The following is a 25,994-nucleotide window of genomic DNA, read 5'->3' on the forward strand; positions in this document are numbered from 1 at the left end:
TGAGACAACCTAAATATCTGTTGTTAGGAAAATGTATTCCAGACATCATGATATGTCCCAAAAAAGAATATTATTCAACAATTAAAATGAATGAACTAGATCTATATGTATGAACATGGATAAATCTGAAATAATTTTGAATAAATGAGTAAGTTGCAAAATGATACCTACATTATGATAATTACATAAGATATAAAACATAATAATATACTTGCATACACAGTAAGTGGCTAACGACATGGATGGGAAAGATGCATACCAACTTCAGAAGATAATTTAACTCTGAGAAGGGAAAGTGGGGAACCGGATTACAAATGAGCAAAAAAAAGAAAAAAAGGCTTCAACTATATCTATGATCTTTTCTTGTATAAAAATGTGAAGCAAATATGGAAAAATATTTACATGTATCATATCTAAGTTATGGGAACATGGATGTTTAATTTTTTCTATAATTTTTTTGTATTTTGAAAACATTTCATAATAAAATTAGCTGCAGAATATGATTTTTTTTTTTCTGATCTAGAAGGCAAGTGATACATACCAGAACATCTGGGGAACTTTATTACCTGCAGTGTCAAGGGACACATTTGTCTTCCCAGTGGCTTAAAACCTGTTATCAGTCTAATGGGCGGTTTCTACACCTCAGGGCTGAAGAGCAAGCATTGGCTTAAAGTCCTGGAGGAGATATAGAGATGCCTGGATTCTGGTCCTAGCTTTGTGACCAACTCGTTTGTGACAGTGGTTTTCCCTTATAGAAACTCTCATTGTCTTCTCCGTAAAATTAATGAGACTGAGACTATTTTCAGTATTGAAATTTTATAACTCATATAAGTTACGTATAAATGTATATTTGAAATGTTGCTTAGACTAGCGACTCCATGCTCCTTTTTACAGTAATCATAGAGGGTAAAGGAATGTATGGAGTGAACACAGGTGTAGGAATAAGATTAGATATATGTGCAGTGGAGTCAGATCTCGGTTTAAGCCTTGTCTCTACCACTTAGTAACTCTGAGCCTTGGTTTCCTGAAGTACTCTGATTTCCTATTTCCTAAGACCAGAATAAAACAACACCTACCTCCACTTAGAAAGATTTGATGAGATAACAGTATTATTATTGAAGTTGTTACAAATCAGTCACTTAACTGTTATGTCGGGAAAGGTACTAGAATAAATTCTCACACAGCTAATTTCAGCCATCTTCCAAAGATGGGTGGAGCACAACCTGCCAGCCATTCTTTGAAGTAGTACTAGGCTAAGTACAAATTTTCTAAACGAAATAATGCCACATTCTTTTATAACCATGCATTCAAAGTGACTGAGTACAAGTTGTCATTGCAAGAAAAAAATGTCAACTATATAAGATAATTGATACTAACTTATTGTGGTGATCATTTCACAAAACATATACATATATTAAAGCATTATGTTGTACACTCTGTACTAATACAATGTTATTTGTCGATTACATCTTAAAACTTAAAAACAAAAACAAAAAACCAAGGGAACAAAGTGATTTAGAAGTAGTTCTGTCTCAAGTCTAACTAGATGATGAATCATAGGTGGCTTCCAACTCTTGAATTCTTTTATGTGGACCGTGGTTGATGGCCCTAATTGTTTATACAGAAACAACAAAATTGAGACTACTCTTGATTTTTAATTTAGACTTTGTACTCTTGCTGTTAATTTGTAGAGAATGCACCAAAGCAGAACCAGATTGACAATGAGAGAAGAATAGTCAAATTTTACAGTAGTGACTCTCGGAACGAGGCTGTGATTTGCCACAGAACGGAAAACTTGGACGGTCATCTATCTTGCTTAGTAACATTAGGCACAGTTAATGTGGCTGGGCCTCTAGTTCTGCTGACACAATATATGCCGATAAATCTAAGTTTTGAAGGCTTGGATTTAATAGAGCCATGTGGTACCACAGAGGCCTGATGAATGAAAAGCTTCTGCAGCCTATCAGCAAAAAGATAACAGAAAGGCCCTGGTTACACTGCCAGTGCTGGGGAGATGTTTATCACCAGGCTTCTGAGAACAGGAGTTTGACCCATACCAAACACTTCAGAAATAATGTCAACATATTCAAGACCACAGCCAGTAAGGAATTCTCTGAGATAAGATTACACATCATTTTAAAAGGGACGCCAACCAAGTGAATCGATCCCCACATATTCTCTCAGCAGAGCAACCTTGTAAGTTACCCTTCATACCAGGGGACTTTAGGAGCTCAACGTTTGTGCTTCTAGATGCAAATATTCTGTTATTGTCTAAAATATGCACTATCTAAGCAATATCTAAGAAAGTCTCTGCAGGGTCAAGCTTGGTGCCCTCATGATCAATCTGTCATGGAAGCTGGGGACAGCGCTGCCTTGACTAAAGCATTCATGCACCTTTCAGGATTTTGTTTCTTCTTCGTCCAGGCCAGAGGGCCTCCAGGTCTAGATTAGACCTCTAGTCTAGGTCTAGGATGAAGTCATTATCAGAAAAGATAATTCGGTCTTTGAGATGAGTAGGTGTAAAAAGCCACTGCTATAATTTGTTTAAATACCTAGTCATGAGTTAGGTTTAAATATCAATATGCAAACTGGCACTGTGGCGACAGGGTCAAGTATGATCCCAAGACTATGTTGGTAATGAGAAGAAGCAGTGTACAGAGAGACAACTCACCTTTGATTGTCATCCAGACACTAACGGTATCAAAGACATTGCTTTGAAATGTCTCACGTTCATTCCTTTGCACTTCCTGTGCACAGACCTAATGTGGGCTTCTGTATTCTAATCCCTCTTTCCTAGGGCTATGCTGTATTAACAAACAAACAAACAAACAAACAAACAAACCCCCTTTATATCATGTCATCTCAGTAAAGGCTCACAATAAAGTTTATACTCCTCTAGTTTATTATCAAATGTCCTCACTAAACTTTCTATCCAGTTTCCCCTTCTCTGTTCATCTTTATTTCATTCAAAGGGTCTACTCATGGGCTGTGTTACCTCTTCAATTTTCCTGCCTCTAGGCTTTCGTTCCCTCTCTCTCTGTGTCTCTTTTGGAATTCCTTCTCCATTCTCTTCTAGTCAGACACATCCCTTCTGTTAAACCTTTGCAGACCAATCCCGCCAACACTGACCTGACCCTCCTCTGAACTCTGCTTCCTTATCGTCTGGAGTCCGTACCAGTCCTTTGGCATTAATCACATACCGCTGTGTGAATTTATCTTGACTTTGCATCCTCTGTCTTGCTCTTTCACTCTTCTCTCCCTCTCTCTGCTGCTGCTGCTTTGGTGTGTGTGTGTGTGTGTGTGTGTGTGTGTGTGTGTGTGTGTGTGTGTGTGTGAAAAGCTAGATAAAGGGCCTATGAAAATAAACTCTGCGACTTATGTATCTTTAGAATACACTGAGACGTGCTCCGTGACACTCTTGTTGGTTGGAAATTCTCGCTTAGGATCTCGATTGTTTCCATGAAGGCAGGAGTCAGTCTTCTCGCCACTCGTGTATCCACAACACCTGGGAAGGTGCATTGCACATTGAAAATTGAGTGTTGGCTATTACTGTTCTAGAGAGGATTTCCTTGACTGGGGTCTGCAGCAGGCCTTGACATACTGCTTTGTGTTCTAGTGTCCTGAGGACAGAGCTGTCTTCCTCCCAGGCTGGCAGGTGCCAAAACTGCTTCTGACACGGCTACATCTGTCTGTTCTTTTCCCTCAGATGGATACTCTCATTCATCAAGTGAAAATGGAGGCAAGTCCGAGTCAGTGGCCAACCTGCAGGCTCAGCCCTCCCTGAATTCCATCCACAGCTCCCCCGGCCCCAAGCGCTCCACCAACACACTTAAGAAGTGGCTGACAAGTCCTGTGCGCCGGCTGAACAGCGGAAAGGCAGATGGGAACCTCAAGAAGCAGAAGAAAGTTCGCGATGGTCGGAAGAGCTTCGACCTAGGAACTCCCAAGCCTGGGGACGAGACGACCCCTCAAGGAGACAGTGCTGATGAGGTACTTGCATGTGGCCTGGAACCTTCCATCAGGAAAGACTTCTGACACACACCCTTCCAGGAACCCTGTGAGGCATCTTTCCACGGGTGTAGTAAACTGAACAATCTCTAGTCCCCGGTATTGTATCTTCTTGAGCCTTGAGTTCTTTGTATTCTCAAGACCTTGCCAGTTTTATTTGTGACCAATTCAGAGACTGACTAGCACCTGGACTGTCCAGCAGACAGAAACCATTTTGCCAGATTAGGCTCCAAAGGAAGCCAGTTAGTCACTTGGTCCCTTGCCTCTGCTAACTAAAGACTATGTCAAAACCTGCTAGGCCTTTTCAGAATAAGCAAAAAAGAATGCAGACCATTTCACTTGGAAAACAGCATACTGTGTGGGGAGATTATAATAGCTGGTCACAAATATCTTGAGCAGTACCACGTATAAACAGGTCCGGGTTGCTCCAGGGGGCAGAATTATGCTTAACAGGTAGGAGTTACAGCAGGCAAGATTTCAGTTCAAAGAGAGAATTTAATGGGAGAATCAACCGGTGATGAAATAAACCTTCATGAAAACTCATATTGGAAGGATTTGGGAGACTGTATGACCTCGCACAAGATCCCTGTATTAGCCAAGAGGTCAGACTGGACAACCTCTAAAATCTCTTCCGAAGTTAAGGGATTTGGATCACTTTCTGTGATCAAAGCATAGTGGGTGTGTGTTGGTTGGGGAACGAGATAGCTGTTTTATCTCACAAACTAACCTAACTCTAGTCACTGATGTGGCTAAGAAATACTTCCTGGTATGTAACCATACTCTGTTTGTACTTTTATACTGTCTGCTGTTTCTTCCTCTGAAAATATCAGTAAAGCCTCGTGACGCTCAGATTGTGGTTTAATAGTCCTTCAGAAACTTAAGAAGTTAGTCTCTCTCTGACCACGCTCAGCTTTCCCTTTTCCTAGCTAATCGATAAGGTAGATGTTGTGTGTGTGTATGTGTGTGTGTGTGTGTGTGTATTTTCCCCCATTTGGTCCTCACCGTTCTTTGAGATAAGCCGGTTACCCATTCTACAGAGGAGGACACTGAAACTGAAAAAATAAAAAACAGGAGTGTGCTAAGAGAGGTGGCATAGTATATGTTGCTTTTTAAAAAATTGCAAGTCCATTGGCATCTTTAACTCTATGAAGCAGTGACTAATACTGCTCTTTTGTTCTAGAAGAGCAAGAAAGGCTGGGGTGAAGACGAGCCGGATGAAGAGTCACACACACCCCTCCCTCCACCTATGAAGATCTTTGACAATGAGCCCGCCCAGGATGAGATGGTAGGACAGCTTTACTTTCTCACTTGAAAGAGCAGCATGTAATGCATGGGATCTCACTCTCTGTGTACGGTGGGGTAGTAATACTCTCTCCCTTGTTACTTCTTACACCCCGTGAATCAATGGTGATGTAGCTTCCGTCTGTGTTTGGTCGGGGGCCTCCCTCCCTTAGCCCGGTGGTCTGACGTCATTCTGGGCAGTGTAGCTGTGTGTGCAGAATGGGAACCTGCCTGGTATCTTGTCCTACTGATGTAGGGTAATAGCTCTGTCTTTGGAAGCAGCAGATCCCAAAAGGCACTCTTCGTCTCAAAAAGGGATTTGAGGTGGTTTCAGGTCATGATCATTTTGTTGCACCTGACCGTATGACCGATGTTTCAGATGATTGTTTCCCCTATATTCAACTGTAAAACCCAAATAATGGGAACTTCCATTCGAGCCCAGTGCTGTTAAAAGTCTGCAGACATAGCATGAGTATGGAAATGCTTGCTGTCAAAGGTTAGGGCACACCTAACATACCAGGTTGCTCAAGTTCTCGTTTATGCAAAGTGCTCTGACTCACTGGCAGAGGCTCATGGGTGTCTAAAGTGTGATGCCCGCTAGGCGTCTAATCACAGGGTGGTCATCCCGGTTTTTCTGGTGCAGAGGCTGAGGCTGGATGTGCTTTCAGGTTCTGACCCGAGGCTCGGGGCTGCTCTAATTGTGTGCTGTGTCACTCACTTTCCTTACAGACCACGTTTTCACTACATCGTGTTTTTCCTGCCTTCTCTTAGTGACATCGTCCTTTGGACTCTGGAGGTTGAAGTGGTGGTTTCAGTTTTTGATTGTACTTTGCATTTCCTTTTCCAGAGTGTCATTTACATGGCGGTGGCAGTGGTGGTGGTTTATCCTCCATCCAGGGTCTCCCTGTGCTCTCTAGTCCTCTGCCTTGCAGTGGGGCAGCCTCCTCTGACACGGTGGGCCCGACATACAATACCACCCAGGATACTATTCGAAAAGTACCACTTAAAGATGCTTCAGCATTTCTGGTGCTATCCCCCATTTCTGGTTTTACTTACCTCTGCTCTACACTTGGATCATTAACCCACTGACATTAATCGAGGGTTTCCTCAGTGCCAGAAGGATAGATTCTAGGGACAGAATGATGACTAGGAAATGCTCGCTACCCCCTCTGTGACTCACCCATGAGAAACGCACAGTTATGGCCCCTCCTAAGGTGATGTTGGTGGCCCTGGTCTCCATGGCCAGCTCTGACTCTTGACTGTTGGGAAAAAAGTAGTAGGAAGCATGGCATGGTGCCCATCCTGGATTCCCAGAGTCAGAAGTGCCCGTGCTTTACCTTGAGATGAGAACGAGAACCAACCTGCTGTGTTCCCGGAGGCCTGTCCTTGTAAAATGTTCCATAAACAGTGATTGTATATGTGGGTAGTAGGACACTCATGTCACATTATCCGCCATCCCACACAGCCCTTCACAGGGAGGTACCAGCTTGCATAAGATAAGAAAGGTCATGAACCCTCCCCCTCTAATGCCCTCAAACACAGTGTGTTTGGGGGAAAAGGATGTTATGTTGTTTCTGGATAATTTTTAACTGAAAAAGAGGACTTACTCCCAGGTGTTTGTGTAGACATTTTCTTAGCCAGAAATAGGACAGATAGAAACAGTCTCTTTCCAGACTCGTTAACCCTCCTTTGTCCTGCTTGCTTGATTTCTGTACCTTTGTTTTTCTGGAATAGTTGGTGATCCTCAGAACTTCTGGCAAATGGAGTTGGATTTATTCACATAATTTTTACAACAGTGTAAATGGAATTTTTAAAAGTCCATCTGTTGTAATGTTGTGCAATTACTATAATTCTTCACATTTCCTTCTGATATTTGTTCATATGCATGTATAGGTTTATTTAGTATTTCCTAAAGCCTTCTTAATTTTATCTCCACAGATTTAATTTTAATAGCGGGGAGTATTTTGTTTAGTTGATGTGCCATAATTTGCTTGACTAGCGTGTTTTGGAATATTGTAGATTGTTTCCAATTTTCGTTTCTCCAGATAATACTGCTGCAGATCACTTTTTACATAGGCACCTTTGTTCTTTTCACTTCTGCCCTTGGAATAAATTCCCAGGGGTAGGATTACTCGATCAAAAAGTTGATAACTTGGATTTCCAAATAGACTTAAGCTCTTTTCCTGCCTTCCCCGGGAGAGGAAAAAGTGTTGTGATATCTCGCTTAATTACATTTATTTGATTTTTTTTTTTTTTTACTCTGTCTTAGAAGCAAAAACCTAAACCCTTAGCTTAGACAACAAGAAGCTTCCTTTTAAAATCTCTTCCCTCTAACTTGAGAGACAAACTTGAAGCAAGAGCACAGCCAGGACATTGAACTTACTCCCGCAGTCACTAGTGTGGAAGGCTGGGCCCTGGGGCACCGCTGCCCTCTGCTCTGATGTGACAGGGGCAGCGTGCACATAGGGTTAATCATTAATCATGTCTCCCCAGTTTCTTCTCAAGTAGGAGAAAGAATTAAAAATAAACCACCATCCTTCAGTGAGCAGGAATCCCCAAACTATTGACCAAACTGTCACATGGACCAATCCTATTGCAGATACAAGGGGGAGAGGGACAGGCCCTTGGCTTGAGCCTCCTTTTGCTGTGAACAGGATAGTCCTTCATTACTCCAGCAAGAGACACACAAGTCTTATTAAAGCCCTTTATTGCTTCTTAGTGTTCCAGTTTGGGGGCCTTACTGAAAATAGCTGCGTTTGTGGAGGAATGTGTATGTGTGCGTGCGTGCGTGTGTGTGTGTGTGTGTGTGTGTGTGTGTGTGTGTGTGGGGAGGGGGTTTCTAGCTTTCTGGTCTCTAAGAGCCCTGCCCTTAGCATTTTTGTTTGACACATAGCGAAGATCTGTATTTAAGATCTACATCTAAGTAAAGCAAGGACAGTTTCTCTTCTTTGGACACACTTGAGTCTAGGTTTTTGACTCCTTTCATATCCTGGAACAGCAATGGGCAGCTCAGTGGCCAAAGTCTTGTCTGCCTCCGCCTTCCCCCACCTCCACCCCGCCATAGGTACTACCCTTACCTATTGGCCTCCCAGGGAGTGCAGTGACCCTGCCCCTCAGCTTCTCTGGTGGCCTGCCTAAGGAGAACCTGTTTCCATCCCTGCTGCACTGCTGGCCAGAATTCCTGACAAGGGGTCAGGCTGGTCTTTCCCACACCCACATCTCCCTCTCTCCCTCTGTTGTCTCTTCCCCCTTCACAGAGACCTTTGCTTGCCCTGCCCGCCTCGAGCTTTGGACTTTGTTTTGCTTCCTAATTGCTGTTCCTCATTCCTTGCTAATCTGCTTTTCTTTGCTGCTCAATGTCTTGCAGTCCTCCTCTTTGCTAGCAGCCCGACAGGCTTCCTCCGAAGTACCCACTGCTGCAGACCTTGTCAGTGCAATAGAACAGTTGGTCAAAAGCAAGCTGGTAAGTGGGGGTCCTAGAGGCAGTTCTACCTGTGTCTCACCTCCATGTGGCTCCCAGGGCCTGGCCTCTTTCTGCCATGTTCTCCTTTGCCCCTATCTCCATTCCTCCTGTAGGATTGTTTCCAGCTAATGGTGAATTCTAAAAAGCTGTGCCCCGGCATCCTTTTTGGCTTTGGGTATGGCATGAGCAATTAACAGGCTCTTTTGGCATTGTGACATTGGTGAAAATAGCCTCCCAATAGGCCTGGTCCACTGGCCTCTGGGGAGGTGTGACATTTGGACAGCGATAGATGTGTGTCTGGTTAGTCCTGAAACTAACTTTGCTACTGAGACACAGAACATGGGTTGGATCTTCGAAAGCACTGAGTAATTTTATTTGGGGAGCCTCAGATAAACTTCTGGCTTGCAAAGTCTTACAAAAGTTGATTGCTGATTATGAAGAGAAATGGACAAAAGTACGTGGATACTTCACCACAAGAAATTAAGGGAGCTGGTGCATATTCCGTTGTGAGTCTGAGCTGGTTCAGGGTTTTGGCGTTAATGCTAGTGAAAGAGCTCCTTTTTGGATACAGCTGTTCCTCTACTCCCATATGTTTGCCTTTAAGTATATCACTACAGGATGATGATTTGCAGCATTTTCCTTTCCTTTGCTGTCATCATGTCACTCGTTTGGTTTTTCCTGCAACTCTCATTAGGACGAATGTCTGTGCTTCTGCCAGACTTCTGTTGGGAAGTCCTGTTAATCAGCGCCACTTAAACCCTTCTTCATTTGGCCCAGGAATTAGAGGAAAATGATGGAAGCTCTCTAGGGAAAGCTGCCTGGTAATAATTTTAATGACGATAACTGCCTTTTTCAAATATCCTAGCTTATAGAGTACCTATGAAATTTAACATATATGACTTTCTTCTTTTCCTTCTAATTTTCCTTCCTAATTAAAAAATAAATTAGCTGGTGTTTTCAGTAGCTAGTGTTAAACTCTTGAAGGCTGTCCATTTTCCTGCCATCTCTCCCTGTCCCCTGGTGGGAGGTGAGTACTCCCATGGGCACCGCATCGGCGTTTCAAAGCTGGCCTGTCTGACCACTCCCGACTTGCTTCCCTTTCCTCTCCACGCTGACTCGCCCAGCCTCTTCATTCTCCAAATAACAATTTAAATTTTTTTCTTAAAAATCATCCCTTTTTTTTTTTTTTTTTTGCAGTTTCTCTTTAACCAGCTGATCCTGGGCCCTGACCTTGTGCCTGGACTAGTGCAGTGTCCGTTGCTTGCCCTTTCCCCACCCTGGTCTGCCTGTTCATTGACTCCCTCCTCACTGAAGGTTCATGACCTCCCTCCCACCTACATGAGATGTGATCTCCATTGTGGGGATGCCTTCAGACATATAAGACAATTTATTGAGAGACAGGAAGAAAATATTAGAATCCCTTTACCTCATCATTTTAAAATGGTTTTGTGTATGTTTTATTATGTACATATTGATAATACAGTAGCACAGGTATATATAATTTATAAATAAGTTACATGCTTTGGGGATACCTGACCAAAATCGTGTTTACTGATAGAGGTATGTGATCAAAGTTTAGAAATCATTGGCCCATAGATAAAGTCAACATTTACCCAGAATGCTAATGTTTTGTAGTCTCTCCTCCAACCTGTCTTCGGCTTCTACTTATTATTCTGGTTGATGAACTTTACTTCAGCCAAACTGTTATCTTCACTATCCCTAAATACACATTTGGCTTTCCCTCCGCTAAGTTCCTGTTCATACCACCCCGTTTCTCTGGAATGTTCTCCCTCTTATTTTTGCTTATCTAAAGCATAATAGTCCTTCAAGGTCCCACTCAAATCTCGTCTCTCGACAAGAGCTTCCCTGGGCTTCCCAGCCCCGGACAGATTTCTTCTACAGTCTCACGGCAATTACTGTGTAAGCTACTTGCTGCCTGGCACAGCTCTTAGATGGTTCTGTTGTGTCACTTGTTAAAATATCTTAATCTGTTCATTTGCAGCTTACCTCCCCTGCTAAATGATTTGTCATTTAGAACATTATTTTCTCCTCCTACTTAGTATATAGGAGCTTTTTACTCTTACACATATGAGTGAACATTTATTCCCAAAAGTTTATATATCTTCATGTTTTGGATTATCTTTTTCCTACTACTGCTTCTCACCTAAGTACTGTTGGGAGTCTGTGGGAGTTTATGTGATCAAAGGATCTGGTGTTAAACATGTGAGTACAAATAACGAGAAGTTTTATAAGAGCAAATTTCCCAGAGGAGAGAGAGTGTGGGATGGTGGTGGAATTGACTGGCCCTATAACAGGCTCTCAACAACTGTCTTGGGATGAATGGCCTTTCTGTGATGAGTTCACCATAATAAGGGCTTTAACTTCTTCCACCAATAAGCTGCTTCTTGAGGACCTGCAGCGAGCCCAGAATTATAGAGATTTCTTTGGCTACACATATAAAACCAAACCCGTATCATGGAATGAAACAAGGGAGCATTGGTTTTGTTTCTCAGAATCTTCTCACCAAAATTCAATTCTTTGTTCTTACCTCTACTTTCTCTTTCCTTCCATCCCTGTACGTACCCACCATGGGTAGAGATGGAACCAACAGTAGGTGGTTGTTTCCTCAGCCACATGTGAGTATACTGAGTTGCATTTTCACCTCCGAGATTTATATTCCTATTCCTCATTGGCTCTTTAACTTAGAAGAGGGTAAGATTTAGAGCCCATAAAAGTTCTGGACTGTAAGTACAACAGCTTGACAGCTGCCAAAATAGCCAGAGTGGTCATAGCCTGGGTTAATGAAAGTACAACGTGCAGATCAAGGGGAGTGATAGCCCCATTATATTCAAAGTGTTTCAGACCACACTGGTCATGAGTCATGTGTGAATCATGTATGAGGTTCTGAACTCGTACATTCCAAAATGTTCTTGAACTCAATAGAAGTCGCCCCAGAGGAGGTAACCAGTGTCATGTGGTCCATGTCATTTCAAAGAGAGCTGAAGAAACCGAGATTAAGTTTGGGGAGAAGTTAGGAAAGAGAAGACACGTGAGAGCTGTCTTCCAATAATTTAGCTCTGCCATGGGAAAGAAGGGTTGGCCTCAGTTCTTTTTCCTCCAAAGGGTAGAACCTAGACCTGTGGTTGGAAGTTGTCTTAGCTCAGCATAAGACAAACTAGTTAGGTTCTTTCCAATTTACAGAGTCTAGAAATTTTATAGAAACATCTAGTACACTTGGACTTTTCTATCTAGGGCTTGAATTTTTTCTTTCTGTTTTGATTGCTAAGTCCAAATTTTGCACTTAGAATTTCTTTGGCCCCTAGCTCCACCTGAAAGCCATGAGATCCCTTGTGTCTCTGAGTTTCAGAGCTGCCTTTGGTCCTTTTTGGTTCTGTGGTCTTGACTGCCAGAAGGCTTCCTCTCCAGGGAGTTACTATCTTTGCTGCTGGAGAGCTGCTTTTAGGGAGTGATGGCAGGTGTTTTCTGCTCACCTGCTGTGCAGATAAAGCCCCTGAAGGCCCCAGAACTTCCTTTGGTGAGTCCTTCTGGACATTAATGGACACTTCTGAGTTCTCACCTGCCAGCCTCGGTCTTCAACCAACGCTTTCATTTACCAAAAGAGGTTGTCCACCCGGCTCCTCCAAATAAAGCTAACATACTTCTTCTGAGTTTGTATTTAAGATATTGTCTCTAATTCCAAGCCAGGACTAAGGACTCTCACTGCTTTCTCTGTATGATTTTTAATAAAGCTTTTCCTAAACACGTTGGCTGCTGCTGCTGCTGCTGCTGGTGGCAAGTGTGTAAGTCATCAGAAAACCTAGGTTCCAGTCTTGCCTCTGCTGCTTATCATGTACCCCTGAGCAACTTACTTAGTCTCCCTGGGCTTCTCTCTTATCTCATGTGTCAACAGTGCTGATTCTGTCCACCTGAATCTAATCTCAATAAAGTTATGATGAAGACTGAGCAAGGGTGAATGCCCTTTGTAAACTGGTTGGCAAGCAGCCTACAAACATTAGCTCTTAGCTACCTCATATGCACTGTGAAGGGCAGGGAAAGGGAACTTTGTCATACTTTATCTTCTGTAGCCACTCCCTGGGCACAGGGACACATTATTTGTTAGCCAGTAGGTAGGTGGTTGGGTGAATGTTATAGGGTAATGGCTTAACTATCTATATGGTTTGGTTTTATTCCTCAAATTTGAGGATCCAGAGCTCCCTGGCCACGTGAGAATCTAGTATGCCTCTAAATAGCCCCAGGATTCTACCATCTGCCTCAGATGAAAGACTGAACCTTTAGAAAGAAAGCCTCTACCCTGAGGTTGGTGTGGTAGGTGGTGGGCCAGCACCCTTATCTGTTGTTGCATCAAATGAACTTTGACCTACCCCCCAAGAGTTACGTAGTACATTCAATAAAGTCTTGGAGTTCTACTATGTGCCAGCTCTGAGATCAAGCACAGAACCCTCCTTAATGGGGCTCACAGTCTAGGGTTAAAGCTCAAAATCCTCTCCTGCCTGGACTGTTGCAGCCATTTCCTCCCAATTTCAGCCTGACATTTCTTTATGTGACTGCCAGAGGTATCTTTCTTTTCTTTTTTTTTTCCCCTAAAAAAAAAAAAAACCTTTTTAATAGTTTTGACTAATAAAAGCAATATATGCTCATTCAAGAAAATTTGGGAAAATGACATGCATATAACAAATTCTCACTCTTTTAATACCATCCTCTAGACACATTCAGTGTTGATTCATAATTTAAACATGATGTAATTAATCATAGAGTATATAAAATTTAAGTCCTGTTTTCCTTTACTATCTTATCAGAGACATTTTCCCCAAACATGAAAAGTTCTTATGAACATTAAGATTCATCTTTCTAAAAGTTACATTCAATCATGTTACTTCTCTACTTAAGATTCTCCCATCGTTGGTGTTAGAAGGTAAAGTCTCTACTTCTTAATGCTATACGCAAGGCTCCTTATGATCTGATCCCTGCATACTTCTCCAGGGTTATCTATTTTATTCCTTACCTCTTCTTTCCCTCGTACCTGCTCACCCCCCAGCTCAAATAACAGTTACTTGCCAAACCCCAACTTAACACCCTATACCTCACCTATACCAGGCAGATATCAGCTTCCCATGTAGTTTCACAACTTGATTTTTTACTCACCGTGCTACTCCTGCCTAGAATGTCCTCCCATAGGTATATCCAATAAAATCTTTTTCATTTCTCAGTACTCAGCTCAAGTGTTGCCTCTTCCATTAAGCCTTTCCCTTTCCTCTGCAACCCACCATAGAGCTACCTGCTCCTTTTTTCATCCTCCACGGTACTCCTTCTGTCTAGAAGAACAGCCATTGTAGCTTAGATTATGGAGGTCAGGGAACCATATCTTATTCATCTTTGTTTCTCCAGCACTTTGCAAATATCCAGCATGTGGTAGATGCTTGATACATATAGTACAAACAAATGATCGTTTGCAACACTGTGCAATGAATGCTGTGCAGGGGGTGTGTAAAGGGTGGTTATAGGAGCCCAGAGGAAGGGCGTTTTATGAGTATGTGATCCAAGATCCAGAGGACAGGAAATGTGTTCATTTTTAACATGGGACAGCCTTCCTCTACATTTAATCTACTTTTTTGAATTCTATTTGCATTTCTATTCCCTGACCTTGGACCAACTATGGGAACACCCATTGTGCAACTCTTGTTGGTCCCTCCTTTGTACCCATTTCCCTTTGTCTACTGAGACTGTCGTAGTCTGAGCCTTGGCAGGGGCTCCATTCATCAACCAGCCACCACTGCTTCTTTTCCCCTGGAGCAGCACAGACAGTGGCAAGTCACCCCTAATGGCCCTTGGCTAGGACTCATTATCTCAACTCTAGAACTAGCCAGGTATTCAGAAGAAATCACTACCGAACGATTAAATTTATAGCTAACATCATTATTTGAGGCAGATTACCCAGCATACAGCTTAGCCAAACCATTTACTTCCCTCTTCTTCCTCTCTCAGTTGGTCTTCTTGGCTCATATAGCGGGTCAGGCTGGAGAAGATGAAACATGTCTTCATGCATGACACTTTGGACTAATAAGATATCCTTCATTCTGGAGAATAGTTGAGAATGGACCTCACCAAGCTGGATGTTCCACAGGAGAACCTTGTAGGCAGAGATATAAGCCTGTTTCCTACACCTTACAGCCAGCATCCTGCCAGCCAACTGGCTGCAGAACAAAGACTATAACAGGACAATGGGGATGGGGGGAGGGGACGTAAAAGGCATGTAATCAGATCAATCAGCAACTCATCCATCTGCCTAGGGAGCCTGTCTCTGGTGATGGCACCAGGGGACATGTCACATGTCATTGGAAAGCCTGCCTGTCCGGTGGCTTGTCAAGCCTCAGCACCAGACACTCATTTCCTTAATAACTGGTTACAGATCCTGAACCTGTAAATTTAGCTAAACTCTTCTTGACCTTTCTTTATTTTTAGCCTGTGCTGCTTCTCTGGATAACTTCCATGGTTGATTACTTGTTTTCTAAAATACCTTCCTGTCAAGTTAAAAGAAACTCTCTTTCTTGAGCTTAAAGACCCCGTCCTCTTAATTCTAGTTTCTAGTTTTGGTAACAAATTCCCGTTTGGGCCTTGACACATTCTGTTGATCTGAGGATGTAGTGAGGGAAAAGAAAGTTGACATCTCTTCTCAGCTTTAAGTTTTTCAACTTCAAGTCTTAATATTCTCTACCTGTTCTCTCATAGTGGCCCATTGGGCACCTCTCCATTTTTTGTTTCATTTCCCTGGACTTTTTCTACCTCCCTTTGGCCTATGTTGAAGTACAATGGCAAAGAGAGTTCATGACAGATGCTTCAAGTGCAGGTTTAAGATGATGCGGAAACCTTTGTTCCTATTGCCTTTTTGAACACTTTTTGATCTCTGTGACTTTAACCTTAGGGCTAATGTTTTCAAAGACTACTTAAGATAAGCCTTTTCTTTTAGCCAGCCACAGTGACTGTTGTAGTCAAGTGTCTCCTATGAAGAGTTTGGATTCATCTCCCATATTTGTTTTACCGTTGCCCACCTTGACCTTGATCTCCAGTCTTACTGTTTACCCATATTGCTTCTGCCAATTTTCATAACGAAATGCTCACTGTCACTGTGTGATCTTTCTTCTAGGGCACTTGTAACAATGTTAACGTTGACCTCATTTTAAGTATCTTTATTGTCAGCAGTTCCATTCATGGGGGGAACTCATCAGCTGTAAAGCATTTTTAATTTGTCAAAGGGTTGTACAACTATTGTCTCTGTTTAGTCCTTAGAAATCTGTAGAAAGGAGCGTTCTGAAAATTGAGGAAAACCAAGGCATAGGACAATTTCAACTGCCTCACTTAAGGTCATCCAGTCACTAGCAGATCTGGGATTAGAATCCTTTACATTTAGCTCTTGCTAGAGTGCCATGTTAATCCCTTTAATTTGTTTCTCAATCCTGCAGCAACTTAATTAAAAGTAATGAAAAGATTAACAAATGAAAGAAAGCCCTTGGTAAATAACCTTAGCAAAGATGTTTTTAGAAAAGGCTAAATCTGTAGCTGATTAAACAAACATCATTTTACCAAACTAGTTTTCCTATCACGACCCCGCCCCTTATCATTTGCATTTGATGCTCCTTCAACTGATTTTTTTTTCTAACCGCTTGTTTAGTGTAGAGCTTCAATGATTAGCTTCACTTCTGGAGCTCCTACCCAGAGATAAGTCACTTTGACAATTTTCATTATGTCTGGGAAGCTGGCAGCACATGATGCCAAGCACGTCCTGATGGCCTGACAAGGTGGCAGCTCTGATCTCTGGTCTCCTGGCACTTCACTGAGGTTCGGTTGACAACAGCCTTGGCTACTAATCTACCAAGTGGCCGGGCTAGGGGGACACAGGGCCTTCCGGATGACTTTTCAGCATATACTTCAATAAGACTGTTTATTCTTCTCTTTCAGAGCTTAGAAGGAGGCTCCTACCGGGGGAGTTTGAAAGACCCTGCAGGCTGCCTGAATGAGGGGATGACCCCGCCCACACCTACTAGAAACCTGGAAGAAGAACAGAAAGCCAAGGCCCTGAGAGGCAGGATGTAAGTGGCTTCCCCAACCTCCTCCCTGGTGCATGTGTGTGCAGTGGACGATGGGCAAGGGTCACGGGAAGTTTGGGGAGAATTAGAGAGGGATCAGGGAGCCCTTCGAGAGAAGAGATGCCAGGTCTACTAGCAGCACATAGTCCAGTCCCCTACCCTAGAGGCTGGATAGCCCAAGACAACCTTCAATCTGTCAGCAGATAGGTTAGGATAAAAATGTCACCTGGAGACAGAGAGCTGGACTTCATCTCTGGGGGGCCCTTCCAGCCCCAAATTCTCACTCTAGCTTTCCTGTAGGTTTTCTTTTACCACTTTCTTCCAAGCAGTAACTTGGGCCGTGCTAAAGATATATTTAAATGCTTTTATTTGGCCTTGCCAGTTCCTTCCTGTGGCCTACAACACATTATTGTGTGTATTAGAGAGAGGGAGCTGGTTGGCAGTGCTGGACATGCTGATAAAGAGGCATGTGTTCCTCTGGCTTCCTCCCCGTGGCCGCGATGCCCCACGCCCAGGGGTTTGGTGGCTTCTCTGTGCTGTATAGATCAAGAATTTCAGATGAATTGCTTCCTGAGTTCAGAACGGTTACAACCCTTGTGCTAGGGCCCTTTGACATCTCAGAACTTAGTCCCTTCTGCCACTTGGGCCAAAAATGCAGTTGTGTAGCTTCAGTTAAAACTCTTTCAAACTTAGATAACGTGAGTCCGACTCCAGTAAGATGCACAGCACCTAGCCTGCCCTAGTGCACGGCCATGGGCATTTCTTGTCCAGCTCTTTACTGGCTGGACAGAAGGAGAAGTGCGTTCGACACGTCAGGGACTCCAGAGAGCCAGTCTGAGTAGTTTCCCAGGCAGTAGGCGAGAGTGAAAGAGCAGACTCTTTGGACTCTTGTACAACTGGGTTCAAATCTCAGCTCTGCTACTCACTTTATCCCCTCGGGCAAAACTGCCTGGGTGTTTTCATCTATATACAATAGGGCTTATAATACCTACCTTGTAATAAGCATGAGAAAACCCAGATGAAGAAACTGGCACAGAGTAAATGCTCTAAGAGGAAGAAATCATTAACAAGAAAGAAACCAAGAAAGCAATGTCCTTGAAGTTGTTACATCCCACATCTGGTAGCGAGTGGGGAGGGTGCACATTCAAAGTTATGATTCTAGAATGTCTGCAATCAATCTTGCTGGCCTTGACTGGGGATTTTGCAAGCCAGTTACCATGGATACCTATCTGAATAATTACAGTTTCTGTATCTCCAAAGCTTCACTTGATGTCAGTGTCTCTGAGGCCTTAAAGGTTGGTTATCAAACAGATGTCTTTCTCCTCTTGTTAAGTGAAGAACGGAGCTGAAATGAAGGAAGAAAAGCCTCATGTTGATCCCTTGGCCTCAAAGCTTTCATAATTCAGTTTTGCCAAAGTGGTTGTCATTTTTCTGCCCTGTGCATATCCAGCTGTTCAGTTACAGGTGAGGGAGGAAGAAGAATAAAGAATAGAAAGAGGAATGCTGTGCTATAAGCGGCATTCTTCATCTGACTGTTGGGTGCCATCTGGGAAAGCCCTCTTGGCCTCCGTGCCCTCAGCGGTTCAGTGGGGGCATCTTGTAGAGAAAGCACCAGTGAGCACCTTCCCGAGAGGTGCCAAGTGTGCGCTTTTGGTGGTTTTGTCATGGAGATGCCAGAGTAACTTACCCGTGAACTTAAACGTGAAGATTTCTTGCTTCGCAATGAAGATGAACCCTCCTTGTTCTTAATCTCCTGACCAGGTTTGTCTTGAATGAGCTGGTACAGACGGAGAAAGACTATGTCAAGGACCTGGGCGTGGTGGTGGAGGTGAGTCGACGGCTGGGGTGTGGGAGGCAGTCTGCGGTCACCAGCCAGGCACTTATGAGACCCTATTTGAGCTGAGCTATTTTAACTTGAGAGTGCTTGTTTTACTTCCTCCTGGTATATGCAGAAATGAAACAAAAAATGGTCCTATATCAAATAGAATATGTAGATAAGGTGTTTTTTTCTCTTTTCCCCTCGAAATATTATAAGAGATTTAGAGGGAAGTAGGGCCCCAAATGTGGCAGCCTTTGGGTTAGAGCTAAGTCCACTTCGTCTTGTTTTAGATGACCAAGTTATTGTCTCAAGAGCTTTTCATTGGCGTTTAGTCATACAGACATATATTCTTCAGAGCTATGAACCACCATGGCACCAAGGAGATCAAGCAGGCCACCCTTAGTGAAACCCTGGGGATTACATGTTTCTTTAGATTTTAAGGAGAGCATTATGGCTACCAAGAGGACAGACACAGAAAAAGCCACCAAAAAGGCAAGATTGACAGATTCACAGTTAAGAGTCAACTTGGAAGTGAATAAAACAGCTCTCTCTCCATAGGGGTTTCCTTTAGTGGTATTTAGACACTTGGATGAGAAAGTCTAAAAGTAAATGGATAATTTAGATGGTGGAGAGCCCCGCCGTTAAACATTTTGAACAAAAGAATATAAAGTCTAACAAATCACTTGCTGGTTCCTCACATTGGACCTCAAGGTCCCCACCCTGTGAAATCTGCCAGCTTAGGGTTTGTCTTCGCTTATCCTGAACCTTGGATTAACAGACTAACCTGGCATATAGTCTGAAGGACTCGAATTCTAGCTTCTGGAAAGTTATTCCCTTCTCCAAGGAAGGATGAGGTGGGTAGGATTATAGCAATCTCCATCTGCAACCCAGCCTAGCTGTAGAAGGCTTGGGAATCTGGAGGCTGAGAGCCAGGGAAGTCAGACATTAGTTGTGTGACCATAAGACAAATCATGTAATTCCCCAGTGCCGGGTCAGATAGGGATAAATGCTGCCTGTGCCACCTCAAAACCCGACTGTAAAGCTGAAAATGAGATTATATGCGATAGCTTTTACAGAGTCTAAAGTATTAACATATTAAGACATTTCTAGGCCAGATGTGTCTAGTTCTGAGTGTTTAAGATATATAACTTGGGAGAAGGGAGAGGGAGGTGATTGCTTTCATCTTTCTTCTGCTTTCTTAAGGGGGCTGGAGACAAAGAAAGAGACCCAGAACTTCGTAAAAGTCTTGTCTGTCTTTCTGTACAAGGGTGAAATCCTGGTTGAATAGTGAGAAACCACAGAAGCACTTGTCTTCAAACTCATGCAGACAGTGGGCGTTTGCACAAGGCTGTGGTGTGGGGCTGGGCCCAGAAATGCTCTACTCACCATTGCCTCTGCCCTACAGGGCTTCATGAAGAGAATAGAAGAAAAGGGTGTCCCTGAGGACATGCGAGGAAAGGATAAAATCGTGTTTGGAAATATTCACCAGATTTATGACTGGCATAAGGAGTGAGTGCTGCATTGTCTCGAGGGTCAGGGCGGCCTGGGAGTCCAGGACTGTCCCTTCCTCCCCCTGCATCTGGCCTTGGGGGTAGGGTTTGGGGAGAGTCTTCTGTCATTTATCTCAGCCTTGAGGAATAATACAGTGCTGAAGAATATGGCTTCCTCTTCTTATCCTTTCTCTCCTTTTAGTTTTTTCCTGGCTGAACTGGAAAAATGTATCCAGGAGCAAGACAGATTGGCACAGCTCTTTATTAAACACGTGAGTGTTTCCCTGCACCCTCTCCCTTTCCCCTGCCACCAGACTTATTTACCTGCATTTTAAAATCCCTCCTCTCTTCTGCTCTTCCTTCTCCTCCTTCTCTGAGTTGTTTTTTTTTAACTTTCTTGGCAGTTTGGACGACGGGCTCTTGCTACATTTACTCTTCTGTCCTTGATATCTTACCGCCTCGCTGCATCCCCCAGCGTGGACCATATCTTTGTCCTTCTCTCTGTGTGTAGACCAGCATAGCATTCTTAGACTCTCGGACTGAGCGTGGGGCACAAGGTGCCTGAGTGTCTTTCCCTCTGCCTTTGCAGGAGCGGAAGCTACACATCTACGTGTGGTACTGCCAGAATAAGCCGCGCTCGGAGTACATCGTTGCTGAGTATGATGCCTACTTTGAAGTAAGCTGCTCGGGTTTTGCTGAACTGGGGTAGAGGGAAGAAACCCAGGCCCAGACAGACACTTTCAGAAACACCAGCCTTTGGGTGGCTCCATAGTGTAGTGGTTAGCACGTCTGCTTTACATGCAGAAGGTCCTGGGTTCGAGCTCCAAGTGGAGCCACGGACCATACCCCGGGTGTGCCAACTCACCCCCCACCCCCTGCCGAGGGCACCAGGGGTGCCAGGCCCCTGGGGCGCCAGGTCTTAGGTGCCACAAGCATACGGGAGGAGACACCTCGCTTTCAGAGATCCAGTTCTCAAGGGGAGACAGCAACATCCGTAAGTCAAGGGTGGAAGGGAGGGCGGGAATTAAAAAGGGAAAAAAAAAAAAAAGACCAGCTGTCATCCATCCACAGGTGGCCCCTACACAGCAATGGCGACCCCTTCAGAACAGGGTTAGCTGCCTCAATGGAGCCCTTACCTTCTTAGCTAAATTGTCATAAGCCCCTTTGCTTGAGAGGAGCTGAGGTGGCCCAGCATGGGGACGGCTTTTAGGAGACTCCACATGCAGAAGAATGACTCCGTGACAGACTGCTTCAGAAGCTCCTGTCCTTCCTACGTGGCCCCAGACGCTTTCTCACCAGTCCCCAGAGACTGCTTGCTAAGAACCCTCTTCCTTGTCGAGGTGCTTGCAGTCACCTCATAGTCTCTGCTTCCATTCCGAGAGGTTCTGTGAAGCACCTAGGGTGTTGGCTCTGCCCCAGCTGGAAAGCGTTTATTTTGCTGGACGAGAGGCAACACCATCCGTTGGAAAGAGCCCTCCGCGGAGTGTTTGCAGACTGAGTTGAGGGCTTCCCAGGCTTGCTGTGTCCTAAGAAGCCTTTCATTCCTGACGTGGCCGGGAGGGGTAAAAAGAACAGAATACCAATTCCAACCTGTCCCTCAGGGCTGGGGAGAGGACACAGGGTATGAAAGTGCTCGTTGTGCAGAAGACAACGATATGTGTTATATGCCGTTAATGACATACCAGCAGTCGTGGAGGCAGTTCTACCTTACGTAGTTGGAAGACTCTAAAACTTTATTGGCAAAAACTTTATTGCCTTAAAACCCAATCCAGAGCACCCCGGTTCTTTGGTTCCTTCTTTCTAACATGGCTCCCTTGTGTTTCAGGAGGTGAAACAGGAGATAAATCAAAGGTTGACGCTTAGTGATTTCCTTATCAAGCCCATTCAAAGAATAACAAAATATCAATTGCTCCTCAAGGTAAGAGAGCTATGAGCTGGGTCAGGACCCAGAGGAGGGTCTTCACAGGCTCTGAGTTAGCACGTTAGCTTGAGGTTCTGTCTCCGCCACACTTCTCCTGTGGGCTAGTGGGGGGTACTACGCGTGGGCTTTTTTATCTTGTCTGTCAGTTACTTGTATCAGCTTTGCCTCCAAATAAATTGCGTGTCTCTTGTTCCTGCCTTAAAGGTTGTTTGTTCTTTTCTTTTTTTCAACTCAGTGTCTTGCTTTGTCACCATCACTGACTTGGTACCTTTAAAAAATAAAAAAAGAAGAGCATAAAATTAGAGTGGATTACAGGGGAGTCAAGGAAAGGCTCTAGAAACCTTAACTGAGTAAAACCTAAAATTTAGTCATATTTTACTTTTTAAAATGGTTTAATTCGATTTGTCTTACAGAAATATGAGGTAAATGGAAGAGAGGTTTAACTTTCTTCCCTCTCTTCTCATAATCTGCCCTTCTTCTCTACTCACTTTCTCTCTCCCTTCTTTCCTTCCCTCTCTCTTTTCTCGTAGTTTTGAGTCTTTGAATATTCTGGGGGTTTTCTCTGTGTTATTATGTCCATTATGACTCATAACTTCATATCTCAGCTACTACAAAGCATTGCCATCTCTGCTGGGAAGGAAAGTCTTCTGGGTGTTTTCGTGGTTTTTATAATGTTAGGTTTTTTTATAGTTCTCTGGCCGTTTTTCTAACTGATTTCATCTTCCTCACACCCTTCCCTGCTTCTCGGACTTGCTAGGACTTCCTGAGATACAGCGAGAAGGCTGGTTTGGAGTGTTCAGATATCGAGGTGAGTTTTCTGTTTGTAATGCTGACTGTTCTTAGGGACAATATTGGATGCCTGTCTCTAAAGGGGAGACATTGTCTCTGGACAGCTGAGAGTCCAGGCTGACTTCTCTAAGACAGCAAGAGCTCCTTGCAGACAGCTGCTCAGCGGGATGAAGAGAGGTGAATATTGATGAATACACTGAGTGTTTTTCTAAAACTTGAGAATTCTGCCCTCAGCCAGACCAGAGCTTAGCCCTACTGGTGTTTTCTTTGTGGTGCCTGGTGACACGTAGTGGGAAGGATGATATTTAAGTCCTCTAACATCCTTCAGAGACTGGGTGTTTCAGTGTGCAATTTTATCTCCGAATCCAGGTACTAGTTGATTGTAACATACGAAGTATTTTGTTTTCACTTCCTTCCCCACCCCCAAGGATTACTCCCTAAGTGAAGTCTTTTGAGACGATGTCACCGTGGGGATTATTTTAAGCCAGAGAGGCTACAGACCATTCTGGCACGTTATTTTAGGTTAAAACCTCTACTATTTCACAGGCCAGGCTAAGCTGTTGCTTGGGCAACTAGGAAGCAACAGAGAGGAGAAAGAACATACTAGAAGGGATGTGAGTTGAAAAATAAAAGCGGGAAGGTAGGAAAAGGATGGGCTGGGTAGCATTCTCCCTACGTGTAGTCACTGATTCACATGGGGCGCCTGCACTGATGCCCAGCACCCCTGTACCTAGGACAGATGATGCCACACTCCTCCGAGAGGGGGCAGCAGGGATCAGTGTCCTTTCTTAGAATCAAGGATCTACCGGGAGGTCCCTGTCTTCCAGCATGGAATTGCCCTGAGCTTCTTGCCCTGGTGCTATTCCCGCTCCTGAGCTGTTATTATTCTTTCCCCCACAGAAAGCAGTGGAGTTAATGTGCCTTGTTCCAAAACGCTGCAACGACATGATGAATCTGGGACGCCTGCAGGGCTTTGAGGTGAGCCCGTTAGAATGCTCACCCTCTTCCGGGCAGCAGGAGCCAGGCCATGAGCCGCCTTCCCTTTGAAGCTTCCCTGTGCCCGCTTCCTCTGCCTCCTTCACTCGCCATCCACTCCTTTGTGCCCGGGCTCCTCTGGTTCACAGGTCTGGGAGACACGTCTGTTTACAATATCCAGTAGAAGGGCGACCATAGGAAGTTACAGGGCAGCCAGCTACGCTGGATCCAAGGGGGTTAGAAAGACCCAAAATTCTTTATACCTGTTGACCTGGCAGTGACCTCTTTTGTCTTCTTTCTTACTCGAGAAATGCTGGGGGTAGGAGGGAGGATAGGACTGCGATGGAAGTAGACCCAGAGGGAAAGTGGAACTTTTTTTTTTTGAGAAGATGGTTCTAATAAACAGGTCTATGGAGTGGCTGGCTTTTTAGTTTAACTGAATGTTTAAAGCTCTAAAACATCACAGGGTACATTTCTGTTCTTCGAAGAAGATAATCAAGGCTTAGGAGAAACAGCTAGAGGTCCCCAGGATTTTGGTTTCAGTGAATGTATTAGTTTGCTAAGGCTGCCAACACAAAGTGCCACAGACTGGGTGACTTACAACGGACGTCTGTCATCTGATATTTCTATAAACTATAAGTCCAAAATCAAGGTATAGGCAAGAGTGGTTCCTTCCGAGGGCTACGAGGAAAGGATCTGTCAGGCATGTCTCTGTGGCTTATGGAGGCCGTCTTCATGTTCACGTGGCATTTTTTCTGTATCTTCACATCATCTTCCCTCTGTACATATCTCTGTGTCCAAACTTCCTCCCTTTATAAGGACACCAGTCATGCTCGATCAGGAATCACCATAATGACCTCACTCTAACCTGATCCCCTTTGTAAGGCCTCTATATCCCGGTAAGGTCACGTTCTGAAGTACTGGGCCTAAGACTTCAACATATGAATTGGAGGGGGATGCACTTCAACCCGTAACAGTGAACCTTTGAAGAACAAATTGGCTTTTCTAATTTAAACTTAATAAATGGCTGTTAGTTTCTATCCAAACCTCATATATTAACTAAACATACTCTGTTTTGAATATTAATATGATAAAAATTGAAACTGACACAGCTATTGACTCGAATGTAGTCATTGTTGAGCCCCTTGCAGAAAGATGTGAATGTTCTAGTCCTTTTTCCCAGCAACCTAAGATTTGATTATTCTTTTCTGGAGAAAAGAGGTTTCTGGAAGTTGAGATAATTGAGAAAATAATAACCTTTTTTTTTTTTCTGGCCAAACTAGAAGAGATAGAATAGAATAGATACAAGGCAGACTAGTACATAAGTAAATTTAGGAGATGCTATATTCAAGTTTTGGGTTGTTGAGTTGGATTCATGGTATTTTGGAGTCAAATTATTTTGCCCTCCTTGCCTTTCCAGCCCATCCTGCTGTTCCTGTCTGGTTTCCATTGTTTTGTTGTGATCAGAAAGTATGTAGAAGGTCTTCTTTGCTGTTCATTTCATTTTTCATAGGTTCCCAGTTCTCCATGGTAGACCTATGGCATGAGAGTAAGCAGGATTACACAGCAGAAACATACCCCGAATTCTTACACAGTGTTTCTTGAGTCATACTAGACATACTAGATGACGTTTTATACTTTTTCCCTTGGAGGTATGTTTGGTCTGAGGCTATTGTGAGAAAGCCAAGTAATTCCTTTTGCCCTTAAATCTTGATGGTTCCCAAGTTTTCTGAGCAGAGTTTGGCCCGACTTTCTCTTGCTCTTTGGATGAACTGACCGCTGACAGGAGGAACGGCATTTCATTGTGCTATCTGACTCAAGTTAGACTTCACAGGAACTGTGATATGTGTGTGTCCACGAAAGGCCACACACAGCAATGGGGAATTATTTTCTCTTTTAAATCAAGTACCACCGTCTCATTTTTTCATCAGGCCCTGGAGAATCTGCTTTGTATTCTTTCAGCTAATGGGGAAAGACCATGAACATACCTCCATTCCTTCTGAAATCCATGGCTCTGGGCCAGGGGGAAGGTCGCTCCTTCACTTAGATCCCCTCCCTTTTAAAGCCCCTAGCTTTCCCTTTAGCATTGGTAGGGCTATAACTCATGGGTCAGGCTCTTATGTAATATTAATAGAGCTTTTAGAGC

The 25,994-nt window shown here is 43.8% G+C and overlaps 1 protein-coding gene and 1 non-coding gene across 10 annotated transcripts in view; both read left to right on the forward strand.

Annotated features, from left to right (window-relative positions):
- LOC120586722 (kalirin-like) overlaps positions 1-25,994 on the forward strand; it is a 110,923-nt gene that overhangs the window by 33,553 nt on the left and 51,376 nt on the right. For 3 of the 9 annotated variants that reach the window (XM_039843227.1, XM_039843231.1, XM_039843230.1), the window contains exons 2-11: positions 3,707-3,990; positions 5,192-5,293; positions 16,727-16,857; positions 18,616-18,682; positions 20,079-20,182; positions 20,366-20,435; positions 20,753-20,839; positions 21,989-22,081; positions 22,842-22,892; positions 23,774-23,851. In XM_039843227.1, coding sequence (XP_039699161.1) covers positions 3,707-3,990; positions 5,192-5,293; positions 16,727-16,857; positions 18,616-18,682; positions 20,079-20,182; positions 20,366-20,435; positions 20,753-20,839; positions 21,989-22,081; positions 22,842-22,892; positions 23,774-23,851 — 1,067 coding nt within the window. Of the gene's footprint in view, positions 1-3,706; positions 3,991-5,188; positions 5,294-8,656; positions 8,753-16,726; positions 16,858-18,615; positions 18,683-20,078; positions 20,183-20,365; positions 20,436-20,752; positions 20,840-21,988; positions 22,082-22,841; positions 22,893-23,773; positions 23,852-25,994 lie in introns of all 9 variants that reach the window. The other 6 variants (XM_039843226.1, XM_039843229.1, XM_039843228.1 and 3 more) reach the window with 3 other exon arrangements.
- On the forward strand, positions 20,926-20,999 carry TRNAV-UAC (transfer RNA valine (anticodon UAC)). Its single transcript has one exon. It is a non-coding gene; the product is annotated as a tRNA-Val (tRNA).

The sequence above is a fragment of the Pteropus medius genome, unplaced genomic scaffold (genome assembly GCF_902729225.1).
Source record: "Pteropus medius unplaced genomic scaffold, Ma_sr-lr_union100, whole genome shotgun sequence".
In the NCBI taxonomy this organism is placed as follows: Eukaryota; Metazoa; Chordata; class Mammalia; order Chiroptera; family Pteropodidae; genus Pteropus; species Pteropus medius.